Source organism: Lichenostomus cassidix, chromosome 2 (assembly GCF_008360975.1).
Source record: "Lichenostomus cassidix isolate B80296 chromosome 2, HeHo_3.0, whole genome shotgun sequence".
Lineage (NCBI taxonomy): Eukaryota > Metazoa > Chordata > Aves > Passeriformes > Meliphagidae > Lichenostomus > Lichenostomus cassidix.
Window position 1 is genome coordinate 103,141,645 of NC_139482.1, and position 27,115 is coordinate 103,168,759.

A 27,115-nucleotide genomic window follows, 5' to 3' on the forward strand; every position below is an offset into this window, starting at 1 on the left:
CTTGGAAAACATGGATCATCAGGGTATGTTTCTTTATCATACAGGAAGGGATGATATCGAATGATGCCTTCGACTATACCTTCTTCTTCAACATGTGCCTTAAACTCAAAACTATCTGCTGCAGTATTTATATACAATGTCTGCATGTCATCTTGGATCTCCCTCAGATTGACAATCTTTGGTACTTTTCCTTTTTCAAACATGGAAATCTGGAAAAAAGGGAAACAGGTGGATTTTCCTTAGAGCAAAAGACTTACAGTAATAAGCATTTTGGCAATTAACTGTTAGCAAATGAATTATTTCCTACACTTCAGTGTTCAATAGAATTACTTCAAAAAATTAAATTACATACACATATTAAATGCTATATTTTAAAATGCCTGATGAAAGAGAATGAGGCACAATATGAAGCAAATTGCCATCAAAGAGCACTTTTGACTAACAAGTATAAAATCTCTTACCTGAATGTCGATGTTGTTGAAAGGGCTTATTTCTTTTGTCACAGCATTAGTTTCATTTCCTTTTGGTCCATGGATATAATAGTGATAGATATGTCTGAAATACAAATCACACCAAAAAACCACCCCCCAAAAAAAAGCAAGTGAAATTTAAAAATTGCACATTATAATTAAAAAAAATCTAAATAAGCTTGTATTTTTATTAAAATATAACTGCTTTGTTCCACTGTTATAAATCAACTCCTTGACAACAAACATCTAGTACAGAAGATTTACTTAAGGGAGAGACTCCTTTTCATTCCTCTCATCTTTCTCATGCACAATCACATTAGGACAATTTTTGGGTAATATAATTGGAAATAAATTTTAAAAATGCATAAGTGAAAAAAAAAAAGTTGTTACCTGGCTACAGATCCTTTATATCAAAGGGCAAACTAATAAAACTACTGCAAATTGTTCTGCACTCTGGAGATCAGACAGAACTAGAGCCACAAATCTTTTCCACACTTTGTTTCTTAACACCAGTTCTGTATCAATCATGTAACAGTAATAAGGACATATAACAAACAATCACTGTCTTTCAGGAATTACAAAAATTTAAATACAGGCAGGAGCAATGGATGTGATCTGTCTATTAGAAATAATTTTTTTATTTGCAAACATTTCCTAATGGGCAGTTATCCTCATTTAAGAGACTTCAAAAAATCCATGTAATCAGATAGATTAATGAATTTCATAGAGATATGAAATTTGAGAAAACTGAGGAACTTAACTCCATTTACTTAAACTTTTCAGCAAGCTAGCTAGCTAGTTCTTTCAACTTCAAAGACTGAATCCTTAAACCTCTGGGTGATGGTTTGGAGAAAAATGAGATTATGTAAGTCAGTGGGACTAAATGCATGATAAAAGTTAAATGCACCTGCAAATCTATAATTGCTCTGCTTCTGACATCCACTGCACTACATATTGCCCGAAGAGAAATCTTGGTTCCCAGAAAAAAGCTCCTCATGGTCTCATTGCTTAGGACTTTATGGTATGTCCAAAATGCTAAGCATTTTGTCTTCATTTCTTCCAGACTTCAAAAGGCACCCTCATGGCCTTAAGATGTAGTTATTTTAGGGGTTCATCTCCACTTCAAAGCATCCAAAATAATGAGGGCTGTGCTTCAGCCCATTAAAGCAGAATGAAACTGGTATCATGCACATGTGGCAAAAGGCATGGCAGAAAGGAATGGGGAGGTGTTTGAGGGGAAAAGAGCTATAACAGCTGAAACAGCAATGCAGGACTGTGTAGCACTGGAAGGCTAAATATGTTTGGTTTTACTTTAATAACTACAGGGCATATATTTGAATAATTGCACCTGGGTTCCATCTCAAATGGAGGCAGCTCTTTCACTTCAAGAGATGGTAGGAAAGAATTAACACACACCTAGGTGTGAGTGTTCCCTTGAAGAGCACCTGGAAGCTAATGAAGGACCTAAATTAATCTCTCTATGTAGATGTACCTCCAGATTTTCATGAGGTTAAAAATGGCTTCAGCAACAAGTTTTAATGTGCAACACTGAGTGATATTTCACATAATAAGATGTTATTTAATTCTGATATTAATCCTCTTTTAAAGTATTATTTGTTATTATTGGATTATAGGTAACACAAAAATAAAATCATAGTTTGAAAACAAAGTTCTGTAGTTTGCCAGATTTCAAAATTGGTCTATAACTTTGTATTTCAGTTTACATTCACAGACAGATCCCTCATCTTAACAGGTAAGCCCAAACTAGTCACAGGTATCACAAGAATCTCCAGGCTCTGTGGGCCCATTGAGGATGACATTACTATAGTACAGTATCAGAGTGGATAGTATCATATAACCTTCTCCCTCTTAAACTGGGATGAAGCAGCAGTACTTTTGTTGTTTAAAAAAGCCAACCAACCAAAAGATCCCCTAAAACTGTATATACAAAGCTAGGTACTGAGTTTAGGTGCACAGCTGTGAGCAAAGCAACTGATGAAGTAACTAATAATTACATTAACTAATTATTACATTAGTAATACAACATTAAATTGAATAGCCTACTAAAAATTACAGTGGATAACTATGTATCAATCATCAAGTCACATCTTTGTTGGGGGAGCCCCATTCAGTTGTGTTAGTTTCTGTAAAATTGGTTAGGTAGGAAGATTAATTGTAGTATCAACAGACTTAACAGGTATAAGGTCAATGTCAAAAGTACAAAAAGGAAGCAGTTCATAATCAGCTGACTTTGTTAGTAGCCCACTTTTAAATCAAATCTCATAAATCACCAACTTACGCCAGCTGCCTTGTCCAAAGATGAAAGTAGTTTTTCAAGTACTGCATGTGATCTGGTTGTACACCTGTAATGACAACTGCTGTGAAACTCTCTTTATCCCTTTCTTCTAATATTAGGTTATGAAGAAATCTTTCATCATCACTTGTGATGTGAGTAGAGTCAGATGGCTACAAAAAGAGTAAAATAATAAGAGCAGGGATGTAAACTGAATTTCTGAACTCTGATCAACTTGAAAGTGATTAAAAAACATAACAGAAAAGTAATACAGAACACATGATGCTAAGTATCACAAAGGATTAAAGCTTGAAATAAAAGTTTCCAAATTAAAGTCAACAAAGCAGAGAATGTGACATCACTGATCCAGTCCATTTTCAACTCACTTTTATCACAGCACTTGAAGTGTGCAGTCTGGAAATGCATTTAATCATGTTTAATGTAAGACAGTGTATTATCCATGTTCTTGTCCATCAAGTGGAACCATTAAATGTGTAAGACATTAAATTCTTTTCAAGAAAACAAAGCCAGAAAAAAATGATTTGCTTTTAAATGGATAGGCTGCTTTTTATATCAGAAACTCAAGTGGAAGACATACACTTTTGCTGGGGGAAAAAAAAAAGTGAATCTTCAGTGCCAGATGAAATGTCAAGTAGTCTAACAGAGATTCTTGATTCCAGAAACTACTTATTCTCTTTTCCTGGATGGATGCACTTTGCTCTTATGACAGGTTTCTAAACTGCAGAAAGACAGTGGTTCATGTCATGCTTCACACTGGACCAGTGAGTAATCCCTTATATTTGGTACAACCAGAAAAAAAGCTGTTTTTAAAATAAAGATTAAGATCTTTATGGTAAATGCAAACAATTGCTACAACTGAGAAGACATGTTGTAGTAAATGCAGCTACATGCCTTGTTTTGCAGGAAGAGAGACAAACTCCACATCACTAAGGCCTGAAAAGAGGCATGTCCTACCTAACCATAGGAGGCGAAATAGTTAATCAAGAGTCTTCTGTTAAGACTTACTTTCCCCAGGGAATCAAAGAGCTCCCCCTGAGCAAGAGGATAATTTAATCATTTTTGGGACCCTTCATCAAAGGAGACTACATTGCTTTCTTCTGCCCACAGCACAGTCTCTTTTAAACCTAACAGTCTTGCTGGTTTCATTCTACACTAGTGATGGGATCAGCAATAACAAAGAAAACCAGAGCTGCTTGGTCCTCATCTCCATATGATGTGACAAACTTAGAAGCTAAATGCTGATGGTGAACAAGCACCACTCTGTACAATTTACAGAATAGAAGAACCTCCAAAATGTCATTTCAAAGTTCTTTGGTTACCTTCCCACTAGAGATGACAAACTACCATGGCACCTTCCTCTACATTCCTAGCATCCATCTCAACTAGAAAACAACTATTTACTTGTTTGCAATATTAAATGGTCCAGAGAATTTACTGTGAAGACAGTGTGTCTATTATGCAGGAAGGAAAGATGATCAGCAGGGATGCTACCAATGACACATCAGTTTTCTATAGTGCCTTTTGTTTCATACTAATTAATCTCTTTTTCTTTGCAAAAGTAAGTTCCTTCACCAACTAAACAGCTAAAAGTCTCAATTATTGTTCTCACAATAGTGATCCATTACAACTTCTGTTTCTGCCATAGTATTCTCTTGCTCATCTATGTGCATGAAGCACAGACCATTTTTAAAGTCATTAAAGAGACAAATTCATACATTTTATTTCACATCAATATAATGAACTGACCTAGGTATTTTACTGATTTGCAAAAAAACTGCTAAACCCGAGTCATTTATCCATAATCTCCACACTTCACTTCTATTACTTGAGTCTTTCATATCATCTCTCCCCTCTTGCATAGTTACAAGTTAGTTTTTAACTCTAATAGAACTTGCATTTATTTAACAGTGTCACATTGATGTTAATATTATATTACCACAGCTTTTCAAACAGTTGATTGTACCACCTCCTTTAATTCTTCTGAAGTATCTATGCACCTCATTCAGCTGCTTTCCTCCACCTTATACCTGCCAGCATATCTTCTACTTTATATCACTCACCCTCTCTCCTCAACTGTAAATGGGGAAGGAAAGCATTTGTACCCTTTACAAGAAAGCAGATTTTTGTCTGCTTTCCCGTTCTGTTTTTGTGAGTCTACCTTCTTAACCATACTGTACAGAGAATAAAAACGAAACTCTGACAATTCATTTCCTGTTGCAAGTCACTGATTCAGATTGGCATGATAAAAACCTTATTTACCTCCTGATCCTCTCACCCACGCAAAACACCAAGAACATTGACATAACTCACTAGATATGGGCTCAAGGTCTGACTACCTTGTCACACACAGAACCCATTTTTCCTCCCACCTGCACTCTTAGCTACATCTTTGCCTTTATCTCCTTGCTCAAAAATGTCCAAAGAACATTTCTTTTCAGTCTTCCTCCTTATCTTACAGGTTTTTTACTTAAGCTCTTTTCCTTCATGAAAAGCATCAGGACTGTTTAGTTTTCAGCTAAATAGTTCCTTTATTTTACAAAACTGATGAATATTTGTAAAACCACTGGGTTTTGTTGATCTGGCTGGACCTCTCTCTCATATGTAGGTTAGCTTTACACATTTCTAAATATGTACAATTTGTGTCCCTAATTTATTCCTTACTGTTTCAGAGAAAATACATTTTTCTTTATGTTTCATATACAACAAAAAAATCTGCTGTGCTTAGGAAAGTATTTTAATGTATTTTACTTAACCCGACATGGAAAACTAGAAAGCATTTCTGTCATTTAACCTTAACTGAAGAGAGGAAAAAGCACCACATACAAATAAAGCATTATGATACAGTGTCTTCAAGTTTTTGGTTACTTCCTTTTACACTCCAGGGTGCAAATGATTCAGTAAGATGAAGATATCCCCAGATAAGTATTACAAGAATATTGCCCAGTTGAATCACATTAACCTGGGAAAGGCCTTCAATGAAAAATGTGAGTCTTAAGGCTATTTACCTTTCTGTTTCGAATGAATCCAGAATATATTGCTTCTTTGTTTTTCTCCTTCTTTTCAAAATCCTCTTTAGAAAGGACAAGTTCATGAACATCCTGAGATGCTGCAGGTTTGCTTATCATCTGATTTTATTAAAGAAAGAGCATTTAAAATCAAAGTAAGATTTAAAATGAACATCATAAAATATTTTAATGCTGTGATTAGAAGTTAGGAAATAATCTGATTGTGTGCAAATGTTCTAAAATAAAGTCTCCATTGACTTACTCTGGCAGACTGTCCAACGAAGAACACTGCTTGCTTGCCTCCAACTCCAAAATATGAGATATCACTATTTAAACTACGAGGCACTGGCAAAGGGCGTACATATCCTGAATGATCACTGAGAATAAAAACACCTTTAATAAACTTTTTCTGGAAAAAGTAATTAAAAAAAAAACAATGATACTTCTGAACTAAAGTTTCTATTAAATTCTTCCTCCTGGCATTTTGTTACAAAATCCTTCACTTTGTACCTTTTAAAACTGCAACATTAAAATGCATGTGCCTGAAATTCTTGATGCACTCTTTTAAAAAGGATGATGACTTGCCTAAGTCATCTTCTGTCTCTTATTGCAAACCAAATCTTATTCAAATAAAAATGGCTTACAAAGCAAGCCTGATCTTTCTGATAGCATCCTTTCATAAAAATACTTCTAAGTCAAAGTGGGAAAAAATTGCCAACCCGCTATCAAATAAATGAGGACTTGGAGAGACAACATATTCTATCAGTAATGAAATCCCAAGTCTTTTAATTCAGCTTCAACAGTCTTACCTAGTTTAGGACAAACATTTATTTTTAAATCACAGCAGTCCCAAATGAAAATAAGGTGTAGATGGTATCCTGCTATAATTTACACCTATGGTCCCATTGAGCAGTAGTAATCCACAGTTTAAACCTGCAGCTTAAGAATACTACATATTTTCCTGTCATTAAACTTGCCTACAGCAATTTCAGAAAGCAGTGAATCTCTTTGCAAATGACCCAGAATCACTTTTTATGCACTTATCTCCAGATGTTTAAAATACCTCGACATTCTATTTGGAGATGCTTTCATTGCAAAAAAAATGTCCCTCAGCTATATTATCACTTCCCATTGCCCCATTACTTTTTACACTACCTGCTCATAAAACAAATTATTTTTGACTGAGGCTGTAATTCTCATTTTCACATTTACAATCCTAGGCTTAAGGTATGTAAAACTTGACTGAAGCTCAAAACTGTACACACTAATTCTGCGTAATTTTATCTACTAGGATTAAACCTGACTGTGCAGGTGGAAAATCTCTTGTGAACAGATTCAAAACTGTAAAGTTCATTCATGTAAGTAGCAAAACCCCCCATAAAGCCTCCACCTTTTTCTTTAAATGCAAAAAAATTATTTTGCGTAGCCTACTTCAAAGAACAGACATCTTCAAGTATAATTTACAATACATTACACAGAATTAAGATTCAAAAAAAAAAACAAACACAAGAAAACCCTAAACCAAAACATGCTGTTGCAGTAGCATAACAGACATTGAATGCACTACTGAAAGGCTTTCAGGTAACAGATGAAGACAATAGAAAAAGCTTCTGCAGAAGATAGAATGCCCCTATTTGTAGGCAAGCAAAACAGTTTTAGAAAAGGTCCCGAAACCAAAAAAAATATTCACAGTGTCATAACAATAGAAGAGCAGTTTCATGTTATGAAGCTTCTCTATTTCCTATCTCAAAAAGGTATGGGTCTATTTATGTAATCATAAGATGACAGAGTTTAGCTAAGTGTTGGGATACAGCTACGTCTTAAAAGCATATTTTGTAGACCTTCGCAGAGTTTGCTAATTGGTGTAGAACTATTTAAAACTTTCTAACCTTTCAAAGTCACCTTGTCTTGTAAACTTTGACAATCTATATACAGCCCAGTTGTTAAGCTGTTTAGAAGTCATTCCACTTCCATTATCAATCACAGCAACAGCTGGTTTTCCTTGGGATTCATCAAATAACTGTTTGGGGAAAAACAAACAACACATCAATAAGGAGCAACAAAAAAAAAAGGATAATGCAAACTACATCTGAAAAAATTAAAGTATTTCTATCTTACCAATTTTATGTGTATACTCCGAATACCAGTATTTCGGGATGTAGCTGACAGAGAATTGTCAATCAACTCAGCAAGGGCAAATGCTAAAGAAATTGAAGAAAAATAACCCTATTAGTGCTCAGAAAACAGACACACACTTATGGCAGTTTCTTCTGAGCAATTAGGATAACACATTGCCTAAACACAGACAAGAGCTAAGCATTGTCAGAACAATCAAAATCATACAACATTTTGTTTAATAAAGAAAGAAGCTTTCGTACATGTACTTTATTTGTTTCATGACCGAATCTCTCACATCTCTCTTAATGGTAAGAATACAGTTACTCGAAAGAACAATGATGAATTAACAGTCTCCTTACCAAAAGACAGATTTGTCCTTTTTATGAACAGGAATTAGATTTTATGATTCATATACGAATCGAAAGTGCATTAATAATGGACTTTGACTTGTTAAAATATTGAGGGAAGAATGAATTAACTGAATAAACCTGAACTGAAATTTTGTGCACCATCTAAAACTAAATACTTAATTGTTTACAAAAACACAAAGAAAATTCTAAAAGTGGTTGAAATATCTTAGTGAACGGTAAATACAACCACAGTTCTCTCTATGGCAATACACAGCAGAAATGGTCAGCCAAACTGATTGCACAAATTTGCTGCTTCTAACTATAACACTTGAAGCCCTTACCCAATTAAAGGCTACCTAAGTTTAGTGGGAAATTGCATTTAATTTAGACAACAGAATCAATATGGAAAAAAATACATCAAGTTCAGATTAATTCAATCTGACTGACCAACCTTAGTGAACAGACATTTCCATTCAGTCTCTCTAAAAAGGAAACCTTACTCCCTACAATTTGCAGAGTTCTTCAGAATGCTGCAGTGGAGATTACACTGGCCATGCACTTCAGACATGCGAAAAGAAATCCCTTGAGTATTAGTGTAATGCAGCAACACTGAAGCATTTGGTGTTTTCCCTCAAGTTGTTACTGAAGTATAAAAAGAGTTCAGCATTTTTTTGCAGCTTTCTTTATTGCAAAGAAGAGTAGCTGAGCATCAGTTACATGATCAAAGAAAATATTGGTAAAATTGGTAAGACAGTTCCATATCAAAGAACAGTGGTTCTTCATCAACATTTGAAATTGGTTAGGCATTGCTCTTACAGATGTTGTAAATAAGCATCAGCTACATTACATTTACAAAGGCTCAAAACTGCTATTTGATGCCAGTGAAAATTTAAGCAAAAATTTGTTTAGTGCTTCAATCTTCTCCATGTCAGTTGCCACTAGAGCCCCTCACTTCATTTATTTCGGGTGCAACTTCTTTTGTCATCCTTTTCTACTGCATCCGTAGAAAACCTTATTACTCTTCACATCCCTTGCCAAATTTAGCTCTAGATGAGCCTTAGCTTTCCTAATTTCCTCCCTACATTCCCAGCAATATCCCTATATTATTCTCAGTATTTATGCCCCTGCTTCCACCACCTATGCAATTCCCTCTTGTGTTTTAGTTTGACCAGGAGGTGTTTACTCAGCCTTGCTATTCTCCTGCCTTCCACACAGAAATCAATAGTTCTTACACTCTAAGAAAGCCTTTAAACAACTGCATTCTTCTACTCCTTTATCCCCAAGGGTGTTTCCCAGGACATCCCATCCACCATGCCCTTGAACAACTGAAAGGTCACTTTGCTAAGGTTTTGAGTCCTTACAATGCTTTTACACCTTGCCTATTCAATCGAATTCCACCAGTGCGTGGTCACTATTGACCAGGCCCCTCTTGGCCTTTCCAGTAAATTCCTCTGTGTTGGTAAGCATTAGATCCACTAATGTTCATTGCTGCTGGCAGGAACAAAGCACAGATCCCCACAGAAGGCTTTGTGTGGCCTTATACAGCAATTCCTGTGCACAGGGACAGACGTATCATTGACCCAAGTATTACTCCACTTTGAGCACAGTACCCCCAAACCCGAACCAAAACAGTGCCTTCGCTGGGGCAGGGAAAAAAATTATGTGCACAAAGAGGAAAAGGGGAAAGACTGGTCCTTAAAAATACAGCTGCTATTTGCAGACATCGTTGATACTGTTTTAAAACAGAAATCACAGTGGGAATATCATGATTGAGTCTTGATTTTTTTTTTTTGCATTTCTTTTCTGTACAATTTTGAACCTGCTGTATCTAAGTACATACTAAGAAAGCAATCACAGTCACACACACAATTTTCAGAGAAGCCATAACCAGAAATGAATTTATTCAGTAAAACAACACCAAATGCTGGTTACATATTTCATACACCACTTAGATAAAAACTAATTTAAGCAGCATCTTTTTAAAGGAATACTTGCGCTTGTTGGTAAGTTAAGCCCTATAGAACCCCTGATGGGAGGGCACACAATATTCTATAGTAGCTCATACCAGAACTGTTTGCAAAATTCATACACAAAGTCTACTGTGTTTAGTATAGGAGACAGAAACTTTATAACACAAATGGTGACCTGTCTGGATGATATGCACAAGATTATTTAGGCTACAGTTATTTTATTTCTAAAACATTCAAACTTCTTGAAGAAGTATTTGAGGACATACCTCTATAAATCTGTATTCTTAGGTGGCTAGTTTTTTAAAAAGTTTTAAAATAAAAATCTATACAAAGAACATAGTTAATTTTTCTTCCGCAGTTAAGACTATTTTTAGCAGTAATAATTATAGGTAGAATTGCTCATTACCACATTATATTAATATAAACATAATTTACATCATTTACAGGTACTTACGCAAAGGATTTTGCCCCTCGCTGGCATAGTACTCGTACATGCCACTTTTAACAAGTGTATCGTAGTGGGGCAGAAAGTCGATTCGTTCCTTTGTTGCCAAAAGCAACATTTGATCAACTGACTGGAGCAGATATAAAGTAACTCCATCTTGAACAAGTTCACCTGCAGTGAAGATGAAATACAAAGTACGTTGAAGAGCACAGTGTCAGGCAACTTCTGCTCTCAAAACAAGTACAGGTTTTGCCGCAGGTTATCTCTGTATCTTCTTAGGCGTTGCCTGCTCAGTATCTAACAACAACACTTAATTTAGTATCTTTTCACATTTCCAAGGTTAATAATGCAAGTCTTCTCAGGTGACAGCTATGTACATGTAATTTTTTTCCCATCATTTACAGAATTTGTGATGGAAGATACTTAGCATAATCGTCATCATATTAACGAGTACTTGTCAAAAACTTGTTTGCAAAAGAAATTTAACAATTCTTGGCAAACTACTATAGGACTTGTGCTTTCAGATAACTATTCCATGTCACAGAGCACAATCACCACGCGACCTTTATGATCAATATAAGAAATGGCTGTAATTATTTTGCCAGTTAAGATACTTACTGAAATTATCGTCGGTAATCTCCTTCCTATTTGTTGTGGTGATAACAAAGTTTTCATCAGAAGCTATGCCAAATGCCTACAAAAATCGAAGGTTATTCAGTTACGACAACTGAGCAGTCCAAAAAGTATTCAGATAAATTAAAACAAATTAAAAAGGTGTGGTGTATTTACTTTGTCACAAGCTACTGAGGAACAATCAGGTATTATCTCTTAGAACACAGTAGAACTTAAGCTCCCTCGTTTTCTCAATTTAGCCAAATCTGTTCATACTAGGGTAGTTTATTTCTTTACCTGCATAAAATATGCTCTAGTTGGCAACAGGAATTTTAAGGAGGAGGAACTGTCTTACAGGTAAACCTGGAGGGCAGAGGAACGAGACAGAACAGCTCTACTTCTGTCTGTGCAACTACAACAGCAACAGTTATGATCTAGAGGGTGTCCCATATTTAACTGCACTCTTGAGACATCAAACCAACCTAATATTTCTTAACGCCAGATATTAAAGTCTTTTTTTCAATTATATGATACATCTAAAAAATAATAAAGATTTCTTTCAGAAAATTTCTTCACTGGTAAAGCACTGAAGTTTATTCTTCTGAACCCAAACAATTTTTGCCACTTTGATGCCTTCTTTTGAAATTGTTACTGTAACTTTAGACTTTTTATCCTGCTTTCTACATGCATTTAAATGCCTCTACTTCTGCCATAATTTTTGTACCCTGACATCCAACACTAATCTCTTTCTCGAAACAATAAAATTAGTATCTGTATTTTCTCCTGCCTTTCCAGGTCGTTGAAACTCTGATCTCGTTAAACTCCATCAATCCACTCAGTCCTGCAGTGACAACTCAGGCAGATGCTTTATGCACTTTTAGCCAGATTCTTCCCTGAAGGAAACTAGCATTCTCTGCAGCAGCTTGCCCTCATCATTTCCCACATCTCTCTTTCCATCCCTATTACTCAGGCTCATGAAAATATTTATAAAACACTTGTGGTTTCATTAGAAGCCTGCTTTCCATATTTCAGTTACTTTCTCCCCATGACCACATTAAAGTTACAGGTATTATCTATCAGCAAAATTAGAAAAATTGTCAAATTTATTATAGCTCTTGGTGCAAGTAGAACAAATGGAGATGACACAAATAGACTGATATTCAGATTTAAGAACCTGCAGTAATACTTTTTAACTCTTCTACATTCAGATCACCTCAACAACTTCAATACCTCCCATATTACACAAATTTCCACACAGCAAATCTGTGCAGAAAAAAATATTAAATTGCTTAGAGCAAGAAAAGTAAGCAATATATGGATTCTAGAAAGCTAACATCCTACTGTGCCATTCAAGGTCAGTGGTTAATATGGAATAACTGTAGAGTTTTACATTTGAAAGCACAGATAAGCATCTTTCCCTCCAGCTATAATTACAGCTTCCCTGTTTTCTCACTCTCCCAAAGGCTTTTCTGCTCTCAAAACCTTATGAAGACTGCAGTATTTACTTTGAGGCAGCAAGAAGTTAGCATTAGCTAGTGCATGTACAGGACAGAACCCTCTGCTACTGGAGCAGAGGCAGACTCTTCCTTCTGATCCTCTGTCCCCCATTTCATGGGTGAGCCTCAACTAAGCCAACCCCAACAGCCTGGCAGACACAGCCATGCTTTAATTTCCTGGATGAGCCCAGCATGTCTGTGTCCACTGGCAGCATGTCCTTTCCCCTTCACAAGCTGCTAGGCAGGTATGTGGACCAAGTCTGGCACTCCAAAATACAGGTGTTTTTTCTTGTCCGTGCCATAGTTTAAGAGGCCATATCCTTTGTAAACTTTGGCCAACTTTGGGGATTTCTCAGTTCGAATGCTTCAGTTCTATATAAGACTATTTGTTTTACTTCCTCCCTCCTCCCTCTGTCCTACATTCTTGGTTATCCTAGTCCCAGCCTCTTCCCACTATGCCAGGTAGCAGTGACGAGGCTGCACAGCTGTCCCAGTATGCAGATGTGATCTCCAGAAAGAGAAGCTGCTGCTCATTCCTGAATTAAAGTGAACCTACAGGGCAATTTACTTGTACAGTTGGTGATTTTCATTCAGCTCTGATAAACAATGTTTGGTCAAATGTTTCACTTCTCAGTAAGATTTGTGCATGTAAGAGATATGATATCTTCTGTTGATAGGAAGTTCAGGTTTCACTGCCACATCTTTCAGCCCAGCATCGTGCCCTTTTCTAAATAAGTATTGAGGATGCACACAACTCAATTTGATGAGATTCATGAGATAACCCAGCAGCACATTCATATGATAAATCTGGGAATTACTATGATAACTATCCAGACACACAACCATGATCAAGCTTGTCTCATCATCAAAATCTTCAAAAGTACAGTACAATCACCATACTCCGAAATGCCTCTGCACAGTCACAGTGAAAGCATCTTTGGAGATTTTTGTGTTGAAACAGCTAAGTGGAAAGCTTTTACCTTTTTGTATATGAAATGAGAGATATTGGGTAAACAACAGAGACAAGCTTCAAATAAGTCCACAAGCTAGGAAAGGTAGATGTGTGAAAACACAAGGATCTCTAAACTATTGGTTACATATTATCACTACATGCAAATGCAGGAGTTTAAATGGTACAAAGATGAACGGTTATGTGCATACAGCAAAATGACACCTAAAGCCTGGAAAGTATATACTATGTCAAGAAACCAAATTTTGAATATTCTGGGAAAACAACCACAGCTGTTCACTGAAAACCAAATTAATTGCTAAACCACACTTGGAGATGACCTGAGTGTATGCTGCCAGGCTTTGATGGCAGAGAGCTGAAGGAGTGACCAGTGTGGGAAGAGGCCATCAATTACCCTGAGATATCCATAGCCAGTTCCAGATGGCTCTCAAATCCATGGAGACGACTCACTCCTCACCAAAATTTCAACCAGAAGGGCACATGGTGCTTCTGCTCAAACTTATCAGGGAATAAATAGAAGAGACAAATGAGAAGCGACAGAGGAGATGCATCAGAGAAGACACTGACATTCTCCACGCCAGAGCAGGGATGGTCCCAGAGGTGCTGAGGTCCATGGAGGACCCATGTCAGGGTACAGAATTTCACAACTCTGTCCTCCTATGTCCATGGGGCAGTGACCAATGCCCAATTCACCACAGCAGGAAAAAAACCAGTGAGAGCAGCAAAATAAAGTCGTCTACATGCCCTGACGTCTCATACTACCTGTTGCCTAACCAAAGGAATTGGGATTGACCATGCATTGTGCATTGGGAGAACAAGGGTAGATCAGGCTGGGAATGGAGAAAGAAAGGCATATGACAGAAGACAAGTTTGGAAAAGGGGAAAGAAAGGCATTTCTCCAAGTGATTAATTTCCCCGCTCCCACAATCAACCATCAGAAATTTGTGTTAACTGGCAATAAGTTAAATGAAGCAAAAAAATCCCTGAGTTGAGCTCGTTTTGCACACAGCAGGGTATCAGTCCTTAAACCCATGGAATGATACAGAAGCAAAAAAAGCTGCCTTTGCACAAACTAGAGAAATATCCTCTTCATAAACTGGAGGATCAGTCTGGAGTAACACCTATGCTTCATGATAAATAAATCAAGTTAATAGCTCTCAATTTGTTGGTAGATATTTATGACATGAGATTAACATAACACTAAAGGAGTTTGAGACAATGTCACAAGCCCAAAAAGCTTTCAGCAGAGCACTTTACAGGTATGATATATGAAGGTGTGAATGAACTGTGGTATCTTTGAATCAAGAAGCAAGATTCAGTTTATGGACTTGCTTCAATCACAGGTTTTCTTTATAAACTACAAAACCCCCACAAACCTCAAAACAAAACACAACCCTACAAATCACAGCTAACTCCTCTGCAATTTACACTCCTTCAAATAGGCCTCTTTTTCTTTTCTCTTTCACATATCTGCACAAAAGCAGGTTTTACTGCTACTTGATCTGCACACACAGAGCAAGGCTTCCCTGGCTACTGAGCCAACTCAAACACTCAACATGAAGTGAACATAGTTTTTGCCTCTGGTTTAAATATTTGCCTTGGAAAATGTGTTCAACAAGCAAATACTTAACTTGGTGTGCATACCACCACAGCTTGCAGTCCCATGAATAGGCTTGAGGTGGTAAGTGAAGGAGAAGTAATATGCTGTAAGCACAGAATCATTGGCCTGCTTCCTCTGGTCCTTCAGTCTATTACCATAAAATAAGAATTTCTTGTGGTGACTTTTCAAAGTGAAGGAATGGAACACTCTCCAACATGACAAAGGTGGAACAATGAAACCTAAACTACAATGTTTTCAGAAAAGACATTTAACCCCCTTGCAATCCAAACTTTCCAACACAAACAGTTGTTTCCTATAATAAGCACGTTCTGTACCCTTAAAATTCTGTATCCTCCAACCATAACCAATCCAAGCAGGTAGTGTATGAGAATGATGTGAATAAATGGCCTCAGAGCTTGGTGATCCAGCCAAAGGATAACAGAGACATAACATCCACAGAGCCACCTTCCACAGCCCAGAAGTATTTTTCTGACTTCTAGAACAGTACTGACAATGCAAATCTCTTAAAAGGGACCTGAATTGTATCAGTTAAATGTAAAGAATCTGGCCACGTCATTTTCAATGCTGCACTTCATAGTTATTTACTTAGCTACCCAACATGGAAAAAGCAATAAAACTTTTTCAGTATTTCAAACTGATTTAGCAGCTCCTTTGCAGAAACTTGATCAGGAACCTGAAAAAATGAAGAGCTACATCCAAACAATGAGAGGGCTATAGCCTTCTGTAATTTTGCACGTGATTAACTGAATATCCCACGCTATCTGCCAAATTACCACCTGAAAGACATAGATTTATCAGTTAGCTTTCCTACTTAATGAAGGATTATCAGTCCAAATTGAGAGCAATCTCTTATATCAACAAATAGATGAAATAATAGTACACATTTAAGGGAAACTATTTCATTCTCAAATCACAGATTTTCAAACCAAGAACTGTCTTTTGTATCATCTCTCTCAATTATTCCTACAACTATAAAACGTTAAGGTAACTAATGAAAGCAACAAATACAAAAACTAAGACATAAAACGATTAAGTGGAGACCTTGCTGGAAGTAAATGAGAACAACTGTATGTGACTTATAAGAATGCCAACCAAATAAACTCTTCCAATCCACTGTTAGGTCAGCTCTCCACATGATCACAACTTGCTGAGGATCTGTTAGTGAGAACCTAGGACTAAGCACTCATGGTAGCAGGGCAAGTATAATAATCATGCTAATCATAATCCGAATGAGCTTCTCTAATGTCAGAACACAAACCTATGTATAACATCTTTGGACACCAACAGAAAGGGGAATCTAAAAGTGTCTAGAAAAGTAGTTGAAATTAAAAAGAAGCTAGAAATTATTTCTAAGCATTTCTTGGAGTTCAATGCAAATACTTGTATATTACATAAATACAGGAATAGACAGGAGCCTGTATCTCCTGGTCAGATGGCTACTAGAGATAATCTACAGACAAAAACAAGCAGTGAAAACTAACGTTCTAAAACATTTTCCAGGCTTCCTTTACTGACAGAGCTACCTCCATCTAAAGAACAAATTATGGAGGATAACATTTGCAGATCTTGAAGATCCTTGCCCTCCATCCTAGTTAAATGTTTCACTACTTTCAGAAGTTCAGTCGAGACACTTCTAAATATTTACAAAAAGTAATCAATAGAAGATGCTAAGTGAACTGATAGTTCAACAGAAACACTGAGAACGTTGCTACCTATCACAAGATTCAGTAATAAAGTTTTCATGAGGTGTCTTGAAGTTTTATAATAATTTTATGGTAAGTATCATAATAAACAGAGAGAAAAAGAAGAGAAGCAAACTTCGTGACACAAGATCTCTACAGAAGTAACAAGCATACTTGCCCCGAACGATGTGTTAACTCAGACATCTTTTAAAGATTTGCAACATTCAGCAAGCAGAAAGAAGCTTGGGACCACAGTTTCTACAAAGAGCATGCTGTCATTACTAGACCTAGTCTGAGTGTATACCAACATAGTAACTTACATGAGACCTTCACAAACTGCTGTGTCTAAAAGCACAATCACAAACAGCGCAGCTTTCAGCCAAAATTTTAACATTAACTTCGTGCCAGCTTCCCCCACAAAAATATTTTGTAGGGAACCACTTGTTGAAGTAATAAGAATTCAGAAACCACTCTTCAAAAGATACTTGGTCACATCTGAAAACTGCACCCAGATACCTGGTCCTAAAGACTGCATATACTCTGCATCTGACTGTATTGCCAACACTCCAATTTGACCAGAAACTTACAAGCCACTCAGCTTTCCAAATCAATTGACGCACCATAAAGCTGTATCGAAGTGCACAAAGGTATGTAAACTGCATCCTTCTTTCCACCAAAATATCAGTAACACAAAGGTGCTACCCACAAGAATTTCAGTGACATCTGAAATACAATGTGATATTTTGGGAAAAAACTTACAGTGTCACTGCATCTTACACAGATCTTACAGTACCTCCAACTGTTTCTTTAAAAATCAAGAAAAACTTGCTTTGTGTATGCATAGAATGTCTAAGACACAAAAATATAGTTATTGCGAGGCATACTGATTTAATCATTAAGAATAGAAGTATTTCCATTGAGCATTTATCAGAATTATGTTTTGGTGATACAAATTTGCAGAAGTTGCTAATATTTTTTCTTTGATTACAAATAATTTAATTATACTTTATTTATTGGGCACTGACAAGCAAATATTCACATAAAATGTTACATTTTTCTTTTCTTGGTTTTCTACTACACATGCTTATTCTCCATACTCCGTCTTAATAAATATCTTTTTTTGCCTCTTGGCTTATTGAGACATTGGAATTTATTTTGGAGGACTGGCAAAATAATCTATTTAAATAGTAAGTAGACAGGTTAGGATGCAATGGGAAGCTCAACAAAAGACGGGACAAAAGATTAAAAGCAAAAAATTTTGGTTTATTGTGATACCTGGTTTTTTAGTATTTACTTAAATTGCAGATATTTATTTTATATACAATTTACAAAGCTATACTTTCTTTTTTACACAAGGAGGTCACAACAATAAGGAGAAATTTCAGAAGAATTAAGGAAGCATTGACCACTGAGTTTGGTTCCTATATAAGTAGTAACACTAATCTTAGTACCAATAACTCTCTTCAGACCGCCAGTTCACCTCAAAGACTCTTAAAATACCTTCACACATGGCAAAACTTCTGTGCAGTTTTCAGCACAGACACCTCTCTACCTTAAAAGGAGTGTGACCTCTCCAAGTGCTGGGAAGGATTTCTGCCACCTCAGCAACAAACTGAAGCGTTCCAGCTTCACTTTGTACCTGGAAAATGTGAGCAAGGGATCTAGGATTAGCTGTCAACAGTTTAGCTCCATATTCTGCTTATTGCCAGGAAGTATTTTCGAATTATACTCTAAACATCAGGACAAGCAGTGGGGCACAGACCTAACAGAAGACAACAGGAAGGTGCACAAGAAACAGTACTGCCAAGAAGAGAGGCAAAGCACAGTATTTAATTCACTTATTTACCTTAAAACTTCATGGTTCTGTACACTGAAATTATGTGACTGCTCCACATGTGTTCAACAGTGCACAAATGGAGTACTCAAGATAGCACCATTTTTAATTAAGAGGTTTCTGTTTTAGGATTGATCAATGCAAGGATGAAGAATAAAGACTATATACGCTCCAGCTTCTCATAAGATTTTTTTCTTAAATCTTCCCTCCTGCAACACTGAGCATAAAAGGATAATTTATCAGTATAAAAAGCCACATCGATATTGTATTAACTGTTTAGGGGACAGTAAAAAAAATTGCTTCAAAAACCTCCCTAAAATATAAAAAAATTAATAAAGAATATTTTAGTAATAATAGAGGAATATTTTATATGACAACAACAGAGAGGACATGCATCAGCTCCTAAACCAACTTCTCAAGTGGCTGAATAAGTTACTTTGCTACATAAACAGGAAAACACCTTCTCTCTGCATGATGAAAAAAACCCTAAGTCTCAGAAGCAGGCAGCCTAAGACCCTGCCTTCGGGCATTCATGTATTTTCAACTCAGGATCATCACACACCGCAAGCAGGTAAAATTTCATCATGTTTTGCAAGATGTACCTTCTCCTTTGACTCCTACACATCCAGTTCTAGCCAAAAGAATTCTCTTGCGCCATAGGAAGATGTTCACAACATAAATAGTTCCAACACCTTAGTATTTCTGCCATCCTTGCCAGCCATGAGCACATTCCCAGCCCAGACTGGCAGGCTGGAAAACGCGGGAGCACCTTAGCTGCTACAGTAACACCATTCAGTTGCAGGACAAATTGCCAATGGGCGTCCTTTGAAAGTCGAGCCTGTACGGAGGCTGAGCCGCGACAGGAAACCCGTGGAAACAACACTGCTGCATATACATTTCCCCAGGCAAGCAGTCTGATGGTGTATAACTGCTTTAATTGTCAAAAAGTGAATACAACTTTCCACTTCACTTTAGTCTGAAGCAACTCAAAATCTGCTTAACAAGAGAATCGTTCTTCCTGAGCTTTCACGTCTTCCCTGCCGCATTTTCAGCACCACGAAGCTAGGAAAGTCTGTCCCAGTCAGGTGAACCCATTCATCACTTTTCCTGAAAGCAATTACCTGCAACTTTCAAGATGCCAGGAATTGGGAACTTTGGAGTACAACACTCAGAGAAACACACACAATTTACAAAGCTCTCGGGGCACCGAGATGCCAGAATGTTCTTCCAGAAGTCTAACTAGAACCTGTACACTACTGGTGTGCGAGATATGAGATATCAAACTTCCCAGACCTCTGCCTGCCCAGTTTTCACTGTGCCAGCATTTACTGGTCATGTCAATCCCCACATCTCAGCGTCCTTTCAGAGTCAGATGATGAAAACTCCAATGTGCAAAGAGTCATCACACTGAAACTAGCAGTGCCAGAGGCATCTCTGACGGGACTCACAGATGGTCAACACATTATTAGAGAAGGTCTTTCTCTAAGGGACTGATTAGCTGAGGTTCCTGCTGCACAAGTTTGTAAGAGCACAGATGCTATTATCCTTAACACCCAAAACAGCCAACAGGACTGGTGATAAGGTTTATGATGTTAAACATGTTAAAATAACTATATTTCAAAATTTTACTTTCACGGGCACCACATTCAAACACACCAAGGTCTGCTTTGCAGCAGCAGGCTTCTCAAACGCTCTGCTGCTCACACGAGCAGTCTGCCTAGCCGCATTAAAGTACCGACTTCAAAATGTCAATACATTTCTCAGGTAAAAAAAAACCCCGAAGCTCTTAGTACCTGAGATTTGTCACAACTGGTGATGATGGCTTATTTCTTTATAAAATTACAAATATGCTAAAAGCTCTGTGAACTACTGAACACCATGAGGAAACATTAAGTGCATGCACGGAAACATTAAGTCAGGGGAGTGCACAGGATATATAAAAAACCCCATGACACAAAAAAAACCCCAAAAAACCACCCAAACAAACCATGAAAAGACAGACTGTTCTAGAACAAATTGCAAGTGTTAAACTCAGCCTATCAATTACAAAATCTAAGAAAAGATGGGTTCAACGTCCACATATTTGCCTCAACTGCTGTAAATATGAAGTATTCTTGCAATTCACCTGCTAGGTAAAGTTGTGATGGTACCCATTAAGACAACTCTTGGAGAAAACTATGCAATACTCATAATTACTCACAGGAGATACAAAGCCTTGGAGGATAAAGAGCCCACCCCACTGTCTAGCTTCTCAGACTGTTACACTGCATAAAGTCTACTCATTTCTTTATTCCATTTGTTTACTGTTCTTCCAGTCTTATGAACTTTAGGGGCACTGATCAGACCAAGGGATGTGCTATCACTCCATAACCACTTTATTTCCGAGTACAGAAACACAGAACCACAAAGGCTGGAAAAGACCTCCAAATCCAACCTCGACTTAATAACACTACATTCACTGAACTGTATCACAAAGTGCCATCCCTGCACCTTTTCTGGACACTTCTAGGGCAGATGACTCTACCCTAAGATTCAGTGCCTCTAACAGAATATGGATATGCCATTTTGTACACTGAAATAGAACTGTGCAAGGAGGAGGCAATCACAGGTGACAGCTATTCCTGCTGACACTGGTAACTCAAAGCTTCCATTGCAATAGGAAGCCATTACATTAAACACTGCCCGGACATAAAACAATTTATATAGTATTTGTTTAGCTATTTTTTCTCAATAAATATTTTATATATGCCTTTTTACTATTACATATAATTAAATTAATTATATATTTCATCATGATATAGATATTTAACATATGAAAGTGATAGATGCGATAATATTTATATTGTTTATAAATAATCGATAAATTTTATAAAATGTAGAAATAATTCTATTCATGCAAATATAAAATAGATACTTATTGTATCCCATCTATGTGTAAAATACAGAATTTTCACTCTAGAGAACTAAATGCAAATTACACTGGATAAAGAAGCTAAAATAAATGTTTTATTAGACTTAATTAGTACAAAATCTAGAGCTGATTTTCCAGCGCATTTCAGATGGTAAAACACGCAGGCAGCTAGCAGGTTTAGGGCGTTTATCACTCGCTATGAAAACGAAACCACGGCAGCAATGGGCGATGCCTACTGGCAGCACTAGCAAACAACAGGAAGCGGTCCGCACGCAGGGAAGAATCTCCACCTCCCCGAGCTGCGAACACGGAGTAGGTTTCGTTTCGCTTCACGACGCGGAAAAAGAACCGAAAGGACACGCGACGGGGCAAAGACGGTACGGTATTTACAGGCAGACACGGTATTTAAACGGCAGCCGCCGCTTGGGACAGCAAACGACCAGCGCTTATCGCCAACACCTTGGACAGCAGACAAAGAGCCACAGAACCATTTCGGTTGCGAGAGAGCTCGCAGCCCTCCGAGCCCGCGCTGCGCCCGAGCTGCTACCGACAGCCTCCGCAGCGCGGCACCACGCCCGCTGCCGCCGCTGCCCGCGCGGGGGCGCTCGGGGGCAGCCGCTGTCTTCCCGCCCGCCGCCAGGGGCTGCTCCCGCCGCCGCCCCGCACCGGCCCCTGGTGTGCGGGAGAAAGGCGGCGCCGACGGCACGGGCGCAGTCTCTCTTCCATGGCCGCCCGCCCGTCCCGGCAACAAAGTTCGCGGGCGGGCGGCGGGCGCGGCGGTCCCCGAACAGGCTGCGGTACCCCCGCCCCGCCCCGGCCGCCCCCCAGCCCCAGCGCCGCGGGGAAGGACTCTCACGCATGGAGCACCGGCACCACCGCGCCCGATGCCGCCCGCCCTGCCGCGTACCTGGCAGACGGCGCTGCGGAAACTGCGGTAGTTGTCTTTGCCGTAGCTGAGCACCTTCTCGTCCGGGTCCGCCTGCTCCCGGCGCCGGTCGAAGAGGAACACGGTGCGGTCCCCGTTGCCGCGGGGGGTCAGCAGCGCTGGCCTGCGAGGCGCGCGGCCGCCTCCCGCCGCTGCTGCCATGTTGGGGAGCTGGGCACACGGAAACCGTCCCGCAGCGATGGCGGCAGCGACGGCTCCTGCTGCCGGGCCCGCCAGCGCCCCCGCGCGGCAAAATACGGCCCGGCCGGGGAAGGAGGAGGCGGAGCCAGTCCCGAAGCCGGGGAGCGAGGCGCCGCGGAGGCCCGGAAGAGGAGGGAGGAAGGAAGGCAGGGAAGAAGGGAGAGAGGGAGGGATGGAAGGAAAGAGGGAGGGGACGGCGGCGACGGCGCTGCCCGTGGTGCGGAACGTTGCCGGGCGTTGCGGGGCGGTGCCGGGCCGCCGGCGGGAAGGGCCTGGAAGCGAAAGCGCCCCTTCGGCGTTGCGCCCTCGGAAGGAGTTGGCGCCACTTCCGCCGCCGGGTGGGGCCGGAGCGGGATCGGGATCGGGGCTGGGATTGGGATCGTGGCCACTGGAGGCGCCGGCGGGCTGGGCGATGGGAGCGCGTGCTGCGCGCGCGGCCACCGTCCGCCGTCCGTCGCGCGCGGCAAGGACAGCGCGGCCGGACCCGCGGCCAGAGCGGCGCGCTCCCGTCACCGCCGGGCAGCGGCTGTGCGGGGCCAGCGGGGCCCTGCGATGGGCCGCAGGCGTGAAGTCCCGCTGGGCCTGCCTTAAAGCTGCCAGTGCAGATCCCAGTGCTGCTGTTTTACACAATCACAGACACACACAATCGGTCTGGTTGGAAGGGACCACAGGGGGCCACCTGGTACAATCTCTTCAAGCACGGTTGTCCGAGAGCACATGGCACAGGGTTGTGTCCAGACAGTTCTTGAGTATCTCCAGTGAGGGAGGCTCTGCCGCCTCTTGGTCAATCTCTGCCAGTGCATGGTCACCTTCACAGTTCTCCTTCACGTTCAGGTGGAACTTGCTGTGCATCAGTTCCTCACTATTGCCTCGTGTCCTATTGCTTGTAACCACCGAGAAGAGCCTGACTCCATCCTCTCAGCACTCCCCTTTAGATATTTATACACATTGATGAGGTCCCCTCTTGGTCTTCTCTTCTTGAGGCTGAACAGGCCCAAATCTCTCAGCCTGTCCTCATGAGAGATACTCCAGTCCCTTAATTGCTTTGTCACCCTCCACTGGATCTGCTGCAGGAGCTCCATGTCTTGTAGTGAGGAGCAGAACTCGACCCAATGCCAGGTGTGATCTCACTAGGGCTGAGTAGATGGGCGGGATCACCTTCCTTGACCTGCTAGTGATGCTGTCTTCCTAATGTACTCCAGGATACCATTATCCTTCTTGGCCACAAGGGCACTGCTGCCTCATGGACAGCTTGTTGTCCACCAGGACCCTCAGGTCCTTCTCTGCAGAGCTGCTTTCCAACAGGTTGGCCCCCAGCCTGTACTGGTGCAGAGGGTTATTCTTCCCCAGGTGGCGGAACCCGTGTATATCGTGGTTGAATTTTAGAAGGTTCTACTCTACTCCTCTCTCCAACCTGTCAAGGTCCCTCTGAAGGGCTGCACAGCTCTCCAGGGTATCAGCCACTCCTCCCATCTTTGTGTCATCCATGAACTTGCTGAGAAGGCATCTGCCCCTTCATCCAAGTCATTGATGAACAAGTTAAGCAGTACTGGACTCAGTATTGAGTCCTGGGGGACAATGCTAGTGACAGGCCTGCAACTAGACCCTATGCCACTGATCATGACCTTCTGGGGTTTGCCATTCATCCAGTTCTCAATCCACCCCACTGTCCAGTCATCCAGCCCTCAAAGACTGTAGCTACTTCTGTTTTAAGGAGTCTTAGTTTTGAGGAAAGGGTTGTGATGGCATGTAGGGGAAGTTTGTAAAACAGCAGAGGTGACAAATGAGTAAGAAAAAAATATTGTCATGCATGAACTGAGGTTCATGCATAGAATCATATCATCGTTAAGCTTGGAAAAGACCTATAAGACCATAGAGTCCAACCATCAACACTGACATATTCACCACTAAACCATCTTTCCAAGTGCCACATCCACATGCCTTTTGAACACTTCCAAGGATTGGGATCCCACTACTTCCCTAGGCAGCTTGTTGCAATGCTTAACCACCCCTTCAGTGAAAAAAGTCTTCCTCATGTCAAACCTGAACCTCCCCTGGCACAGCTTGAGACCATATCCTCTTGTCCTGCCACTTGTTGCCTGGGAGAAGAGACTGACCACCACCTGGCTACAGCCTCCTTTCAGGTGGTTATAGAGATCAATAAGGCCTCCTCTGAGCCTCCTTTTCTCCAGGCCAAGCAACCCCAGCTCTGTCAGCTGTTCTTCATAAGACTTTTGATCCAGATCCTTCACCAGCTTCCTTGCTCTTCTCTGGATATTCTCCAGCACCTCAATATCCTTCTTGTATGAGGGGCCCAAACTGAACACAGGACTCAAGATGTTGCCGCCGCAGTGCCAAGTACAGGGTAGGCTGTCCTGCTGGCCACACTATTGCTGATACAGGCCAGGATGCCATTGGCCTTCTTGGCCACCTGGGCACACACTGGCCCGTGTTCAGCTGCTGTTGACCAGCACCCTCAGATGCTTTTCTAGCAGGCAGCTTTTCAGTGACTTCCCCCAGCTTGTAGTGCCTGGGGTTGTTGTGACCCAAGTGGAGGATCCAGCACTTAGTCTTGTTGGACCTTAGACCATTGATCTCAGCCCATCAATCTGGCCAGTCCAGATCTCTGCAGAGTCTTCCTGCCCTCCAGCAGATCAACACTTCTGCCCAACTTGGTGCAGAGTGACCGGGAGTTGCTTGATCACTTGCCTTGTCAATGAAGATATTAAACAGGACTGGCTCCAACAGTGAACCCTGAGGAACACCACCTGTGAGTGGCCACCATCTGGATGTAACTTCACCATTCTCTGGACCCAATCACACTACAAGAAAGCAAATTGCATATGAACTGAACAGTGTAGAGTTTTGTGAGAATCAAGAGCACTTATACTACCTGGTTAAGAGAGGAAGGGTCTCTTGAGAGTTTTCATATTGGCTGTGGCTCAGAGCTGCTCTAAATGATGGTGTAATGAAATTTGGAAGAGTGTATCAAACCTTGTTACTTTATGAGTTCATTAAACAAAAATTTCTTTTACTGCATACTTGTGTTTCTAGCCTTGAGACAGCACTTCCATTTTAGAATGCTAACTGCTTTGGGCAAAAAACCTTGATGAACTATTTAATCTAGTTTCAAAATTAATATGGCAAGGGGAAAGGGGTGGTTTTACCTGAAATGCAGGCACTTAATTTACATGAAAATAAGTTCCTCATTCTTCAGCCTATCTACAAGCTGATTTAAAGAGTGCCTGCCGTTGAGGTTTTCATTCTGCAATATGAAGTATTTTGTTCTATGAACAACTGAGTAATCATTTTCAGTCCTTGTGGAAAAGAACTTTCTTTTCTGGAAAAAAAAAAAGGATTGTGTAAACTCATAAGCTGGGTTTTAAAGTCAGATGTCATTTTTCAAAATTATTAGTAACAGTAGAGTAAACAAGAATGTGTTCATCTTGCCCTTTGACATTTCACATAATGCTCAAGAAAATGGGTGGTTTTGTGTGTGCGCAGGATGTATTTATTGTTATATCCTGCATGTATTTAATTTTTTTTCATTCAAGGAATAAGTTAAATATCTGATTTCTTTTGTTATTGAGGGCAAATATTAACTAAGTTCCAGCACTTGGCATTTTAAAATAGTAAATATTTTGTATACACATATCTGTGTCTTCACTAGAAGATAGTGCACAGCCTCTCTAGTAGCTTGTTGCAGAGGCAGAGTCTATTTAGTGATACTGGATTTTTCTGCCTACATATGCTTTGCAGGTACAATGTTACAAATTATAAATGATCTAAGGAAAGTGCTGCTCCTCCTTAAGGTAACAAAGGTTTTTATATGTAAGGAGAGGAGCCTGTGGCATCTTGGGTTTAGAACTCTATGGGCCTTTTACCCAGCCTGTTAGAAAAAGTACTTTAGTGAGAACCCCTGAGGTGTGAGATAAAAAACCCATCATTACTTGAGCCACTGAGGTGTGAAACAATAGTGCCACTATTCAGAAAACCAAGCCATTTGAGAGACAGAAACCAAATAATAGAATCAAACAATGAATTATCATCATAACATGAAAACTAAGGTAGATGTGAATTGTGTTACTGAAGTGCTAACCAGTAATTTTTTTTTTCATTTGCTTCTCAGTAACTTGACAAAAACTAGTGAGCAACTAAAGTGACAAAATTTGTGAGACACAATCCATTTAG

The 27,115-nt window shown here is 39.9% G+C and overlaps 1 protein-coding gene across 2 annotated transcripts in view; it reads right to left on the reverse strand.

Moving 5' to 3' along the window:
• The window catches only part of SMCHD1 (structural maintenance of chromosomes flexible hinge domain containing 1), a 70,573-nt gene extending 47,257 nt beyond the window's left edge, over positions 1–23,316 (reverse strand). The window contains exons 1-10 of one of the 2 annotated variants that reach the window (XM_085052638.1): positions 22,706–23,316; positions 11,291–11,366; positions 10,682–10,843; positions 7,908–7,990; positions 7,679–7,809; positions 6,052–6,166; positions 5,790–5,909; positions 2,770–2,936; positions 462–555; positions 2–209 (exon numbers count right to left, since the gene is read on the reverse strand). In XM_085052638.1, the coding sequence (XP_084908764.1) occupies positions 2–209; positions 462–555; positions 2,770–2,936; positions 5,790–5,909; positions 6,052–6,166; positions 7,679–7,809; positions 7,908–7,990; positions 10,682–10,843; positions 11,291–11,366; positions 22,706–22,885 (1,336 nt within the window). In that variant the 5' untranslated portion in view covers positions 22,886–23,316. Of the gene's footprint in view, position 1; positions 210–461; positions 556–860; positions 2,745–2,769; positions 2,937–5,789; positions 5,910–6,051; positions 6,167–7,678; positions 7,810–7,907; positions 7,991–10,681; positions 10,844–11,290; positions 11,367–22,705 lie in introns of those variants that run through there. The other variant, XM_085052639.1, reaches the window with a different exon arrangement.
• Positions 23,317–27,115: the final 3,799 nt, after the last annotated feature.